This window comes from Lottia gigantea, assembly GCF_000327385.1.
Source record: "Lottia gigantea unplaced genomic scaffold LOTGIsca_3, whole genome shotgun sequence".
NCBI lineage: Eukaryota > Metazoa > Mollusca > Gastropoda > Lottiidae > Lottia > Lottia gigantea.
The window spans coordinates 3,611,652-3,617,945 of record NW_008708986.1 but is presented as its reverse complement, the minus strand read 5'-3'; the positions used below and the strand labels follow the sequence as shown (position 1 = coordinate 3,617,945).

At 35.0% G+C, this 6,294-nt stretch overlaps 1 protein-coding gene across 1 annotated transcript; it reads left to right on the top strand.

Annotated features, from left to right (window-relative positions):
• Positions 1-2,409: 2,409 nt before the first annotated feature.
• LOTGIDRAFT_153351 (hypothetical protein) lies at positions 2,410-2,976 on the top strand (the record flags this gene model as incomplete). The annotated part of the gene is made up of 1 exon (XM_009057251.1): positions 2,410-2,976. One exon carries the CDS (start codon positions 2,410-2,412, stop codon positions 2,974-2,976), a length of 567 nt encoding a protein of 188 aa, XP_009055499.1.
• Between the last annotated feature and the right edge of the window lie 3,318 nt (positions 2,977-6,294).

Here is a 6,294-nt window from a genome sequence, read left to right as displayed (position 1 = left end):
TGGAATAGTGTAGGATTTGGAAGTTGTTTAGAAGAGTGCAATAACTTAGTATTTTATGGAAAAGGTGGAGGGCCGTTTCCCGTGAGCGAGTGACTGATGTTCGCGCGTTGTCCGGTTCAGAGAGGCCGAGAATTGACGACCTCGGCTCGAAAGTGGACACTTTCGCTTAGCTGCCGTTCTTCCATTGTTCTTTGCGTGAGAGTGGCCGAATGTAGGCGTATGGTGACGCAGGGAGCCGCAGGATATTTTGGCACACGCCAGCACAAAGGTCGGCTACCTGCGGTGGTGATCGGGCACTTGCGGGCACAGGCGAGATGACCGTCTGAGGATCTTGCGAGGGTCGGTTGCTTATATGCTTCCTATTCTGGAAAATATGTTAGGAGGGGGTTAGCAAATATTCAACTTTCGGAAGGCCAAATCTGGCATAACGATAAGGTCAGTTTGAAGATTGTTCCAACATCAAAATCAATGGGAAATGAAGTAAAACGGATTTGAATGAAATTCCGAAAATTGCATATGTCGATAGAAAGTTTTTTTCATGAAAAACTTGCGAGTTAATCGTAGCACTTTAATTATGTTGAAGATAAGGAAGGATTAATGTTCTTTTTTTCTCTGTTTGAGACACTTCAAATAAGTGCAATGGTCAAGTTTCAGCTTTCAAAGTCCAAGAGTGACTAATTTAGAACATTTTAGCAAACACCTTTTCTGACTTGTGAAAAATCTGTCATAACAAGAACAAAAGACAACTTCCAGTAGTCTCACAAAGCCCCAGCTTTCAAAGGACTTTGGGCATCGTAATGGCTAGATTAATCATTGTTTTCTATATGAGGGCTTTCACTGGCATTTTAGTCTGTTACTAGCTCTTATATAATATTGGCCTTTTAAAGCCGAATTGTGGCCTTTCCCAGCGCTACTATCGTTTTAATGTACACCTGAACAATTAAAAATCTCTGTATTCTATGGTTTCTCTAAAAAGGTTGTTATAAATTTGTTATCTTATGTCCAATACCAAAAGTTGTGTAAGTAGCTTACTAGAAAGAAAATGAAAAATTTTTGCATACTGCCCCTATAACCTGTAGTAAATTAGTAAGGGTTTTCCTGGAAAACACTGTCAAAAACCTGCAGTCGTGAACAGAATCCTCCATGCCCTTTTTCAGGATATCGTCATATCTTTCATTTCTTCCTTCTGAGTCATCATGTAAATTTTTAATCGATCTTATTTGATGAACCAATTATATTAATTCTCATCAACAAATTAAAAAACTTTGAAATGTTGGCTTTATGCATACGATCCAAACAAGCAATGGCGCAGGTTTAATGTTTGGCGAGCGGAATTTGATCTACAATGACTGGTAGCAACTAGTTGTATACCAATAGCTGGATTTACACCCAAGTTGCCAATTTAGAGTCCAAATAAATGTCAACGGTGACGGTTCTGATGAGATTGGTCATGTAAAAAGTTCATTCGCTTCCAGTATTTTGCCATTATGTTGTTTGGATTCCACGTTTCGTTTTTCGGTTCGGATCGTTAGTTTTTGGATTATTGGTTGCTTAGAATCGCCAGTCGATCATAATATTAATATGCCTATAAATTGGTTAATATTATTATTATATTTATATATTTTAGTAAATGGTAAAGATCAACATACGTTAAGGAGATACGCGTTTCTAGCACTACAAGAGAGTAAAAAACGACAATGGAACTGGGACAGAAAAAATATATATTAATCCAATATTTCGTAAGTTGAAAATAAATTTTAGAACTAAGAATAGCAAATTTGTGAATTTGAGTTTTTATTTTATACTTCTGAGAGTGTCGTAGGATTTTTTTAAGAAAGTTTGATATTTTACATGTGACCATTATTAAACTATCTCGATGTTGTCTTTGTAGCAAGTAATGGTCATTACGGTTCTATTAAGACAAAACGTTAAATCGTGTAACACGTCCTGTTCTAGCTACAGTGGTGACCATGAGTTTATAGGATCAAGGTGACCAGGGGATGGTAAGATATGGTAAGCCCTGATGGAAGAGGACATAAGCCAGGAGATTAAGCCATGATTATGGTCTAGTTACTGTCGACCAGGACATAAGAAGTCGTGGCAACATAAATAGTATCTAAGTGACAGGGGATGTAGGTACAGCTATGTCAAGCTATTACAAACTTCGTTTTAATCTATTTAAGAAAGATTAAAGTCAAAAGGATCATCAAAATCCACGAAGAAAGGACCCAGAAAGAAACTAGGTTGATAAAAGACTCGTAGAATAGCTTATTTTGTTGGTAAAATATGCCCGACACTATGCCTTTTTTATTTTAGAAAACTCACAAAGTAAAACCTGTCATCGCAACAACACTGGCTTTAGTAATAATTATTTCTATCAAAACCGATTTCTTAACCATAAACACACACATGTTTTCGTCTCTCATTGAGTCTGTGTCCTTTAATGAAAAACAACATTGTCCAAATGTTCTGGGACATATGATGGAAGGTGTTTGGAGACAAAAGGCAATGAGTTTGAAGGAAACCAATGATATAGAATTGTTCTGGGATGATTCGAGAAAGCAACATGGATTAAATGTAACATTGCAGAGAAACGATTCAAAATGTGGTAATGTGTCCTTCCCTCACAAAACAGGTTCGAAAATGCAATGGTTTCGTGGTTTGTGTGACAGGAAAGGAAATACGCCGTGTTGCTTTAATAACCAATGTGTAAATAGATCTCCAGACCAATGTCGATGTAAGGATTGTTATGATATGAGACAACAAATACACGCAGAGTACTCCGACTTCATCTCTAAAGACCAACGATGTCAAATAAAACAATTTAATTATATTGAGGCTTGTGATCTACTTACTAATGCAACACTAGCCTTTGTCGGCGATTCATACGTACGCCATATTTTCACCGCTGTTTTACTGTTACTGAGAAATAATTATGTGGACGGAGCTTTGAGCCAAAATGTGAAAAAAGGTTAGTTTATTTTCCTTTATAACAATGGACTACGACCACAACGATGTTACGGCGACTTCATACTTATGCGACCATATTGTGCTCCCACTTCAGTCTTAAGGAAATCTAATGGCGCTCCTACCACCCTCTATCAGTGTTACTAGCAATCCTGAAAAGAGGATCATTTTTATTATACGCCCACGTGAAATGTGGGGCGTATATTGCCGTCACCCGTGTCCGTCGGTCGGTCCGTTGGTCCGTCCACAATTGCTTGTAAACACTCTACACGTCACAATTCTTTAAGGATTTTGACGAAACTTGCTGAAATTGTTTATTATCACCCAAGAATGAACCCTATTGAAAATCAATAAAATCGAAAAATATTTATTATGAATTATTGCCTTTGTTCTTTAAAACGCGTTCGATTTTTAGCTCGTTAACATTCTACAAGTCACTATTCTTTACGGATTTTGACGAAACTTGCTGAAATTGTTTATTATCATCCAAGGATGAACCCTATTGAAAATCAATAAAATCGAAAATTATTTAATATGAATTATTGCCCTTGTTCTTTAAAACGCGTTCGATTTTTAGCTCGTTAACACTCTAGAAGGGATAATTCTTGATGGATTTTAACGAAACTTGGCATGAGTGTTCGTAATCACCCAAGGATGAACCCTATTTAAAATCAGATGAATCGAAAAATATTAAGTATGAGTTATTGCCCTTGTTCTTAAAAACGCGTTCAATTTTTAGCTCATAAAAACTCTAGAAGGCACAATTCTTGATGGATTTTGACGAAACTTTGTGTTAGTGTTCGTAATCACCCAAGGATGAACCCTATTACAAATCAGAAAAATTGAAAAATATTTCGTATGAGTTACTGCCCTTGTTCTTGAAAACGCGTTAATTTTTAGCTTGTAAACACTCTAGAAGGGACAATTCTTGACGGATTTTGACGAAACTTGGCATGAGTGTTTGTTACCACCCAAGGATAAACCCTTATGAAAATCATAAAAATCGAAAAAATATTTAGTATGAATTATTGCCTTTGTTGTTGAAAACGCTTTCAAATTTAGCTCTTAAACACTATAAGGCATGATTCTTGCTGGATTTTGACAAAACTTGGTAAAAAACACTCTACAAATCTCATTTCTTTACGGATATTGACAAAACTTGCTGAAATCTTTTATTATCACCCAAGGATGAACCCTATTGAAAATCGATAAAATCGAAAAATATTTAATATGAGTTATTGCCCTTGTTCTTGAAACGCTCGTAAACACTTTAGAAGGTGCAATTCATGACGGATTTTGATGAAACTTGGTGTGAGTGTTTGTTATCACCCAAGGATGAACCCTATTTAAAATAAGATAGAACGAAAAATAATTATTGCCCTTGTTCTTGAAAACGCGTTCAATTTTTAGCTTGTAAACACTCTAGAAGGCACAATTCTTGACAGATTTTATTGAAACTTGGCTTGAGTGTTTGTTATCACCCAAGGATAAAGCCTTATTGAAAATCAGAAAGATTGAAAAATATTTAGTATGAGTTATTGCCCTTGTTCTTGAAAATGGTTCAATTTGTAGCTCGTAGAAACTGTAGAAGGCATGATTCTCGCGCTGAAGATTGAATATTTGTCTTCTAGAGTTTTCACGAGCTAAAGATTGAACCCGTTTTCAAGAACAAGGGCAGTAACTCATACTCAATATTATTCAGTATCGCCCTAAAGAGTTCAAATGAAGTGTATAACTGAAGGTTGAATATTTCATACTGGTGATTGTTACTGTACTGCTAAATATTTTTATTCAAAATCAAAGCTGCCAATGGGCGTATATTACCTTGCCTGGCAAGCTATCTTATCATATCGCTTGGGAAAAGCATGATATTCAAAGGATTGCGTTACCAATCTTGTAAACTGCACCATATCGTATTAATAACTCGGTGGAAACCCAACGCGTCCAGAACTGGGCCAGGAACAGGACCGAACCATGGCATTTGTTTTGGCTATCATTGGTGAAAATGTTGACTACAACACGATGTCAGTTTACCGAAATTTTGATGCTAGTCAAATTACCATTACATTTTATCAACATCCGATTGACTGCCACTGCTTACTAAACGACTAGAATTTTAGAATTATCTTTTTCCGCCTGTAACAAAATCTGTAAAAATTGCAATTTCAGACATCAAATTCTAAATCTAGACAAAAAAAAATTAGTTAGAAATAGACTTGCAATAACGTCAAAATTGTGAAAGAGAATACTTAAGAAACACACAAACTAATTTTACATACAATGTCCGATTCAAATTATATGCTTCACTGCGTTGAAGATTTCACCTGGGCGGGCTACACTTATTAACTCGAAAATTTTTTTTTAAAATGGTATGCAAACTATTTTTTTCCTTGTTGACAGTTGGATTTTGTTTCTTTTTATATATCTATGATCAATGTACTGGAATGTATATGTTCACTTTAAGTTTTACTACAAATAGTAAAGGGCTATTGTGGCTGCCAGCGGGTCAGGAGGAGTGGTACGATAATGCGCTGTGGATATAGTTGAACAAGAATCTGGTTTTTTAAATGTTTATATAATTAAAAGCATAAAACATAAGATGAATGAAAAGTTGAATTATTATACATCTGATAACTGTAGAAGTAGAGCGTAGAGCGTAGAGCGTAGAGCGATTAACGTATTATTAGATATTCCTGGCCCCTTTTACAATATTGATACAACAATCTGATAAAGTCTGAGAACTAACTGAAAACTGATAAGTTCAAACTGATAAAAAATGTTAATTTGAGAATTCTACATTCTGCCATGATGGTTCATTTAAAAAAAAATGGTTCTTTTTATGCATCAATTGTCACAATAAGAAACGAAAAGATAATATGATATACTAAATTTCAGGAATTAGCTTGTGTACTATTGTGAAAAAACGAAATAAGTTTAAAACGTTCAATAAATGCTAAAATGGCCATAACACACGAGCCTACTAATTGTATACAAATTACAATTTTTAACTTTAACACATTAAATACACATGGCCATTACTTGACCATAACAAAAATAAAAATCAATGTTAAAAAATTTATAACACCCATCACTTTAATTCGAGTTAATCTAAGCTTTCGTCTGCTTCTAATAAAAGACACAATTTATCAATTGGCCGTTCAAATATGTTACTCTTAGATTTAACTTTAACAATTCTAGTTAAATTATTCTTATCTTTAATAACTTCTACTACCTTTCCTAGGCACCATGAATTTCTAGATACAGAAGTATCTATTAACAAAATGTCATTAACAGAAAAATTGCGTTTAGGAAAATGCCATTTTTGTC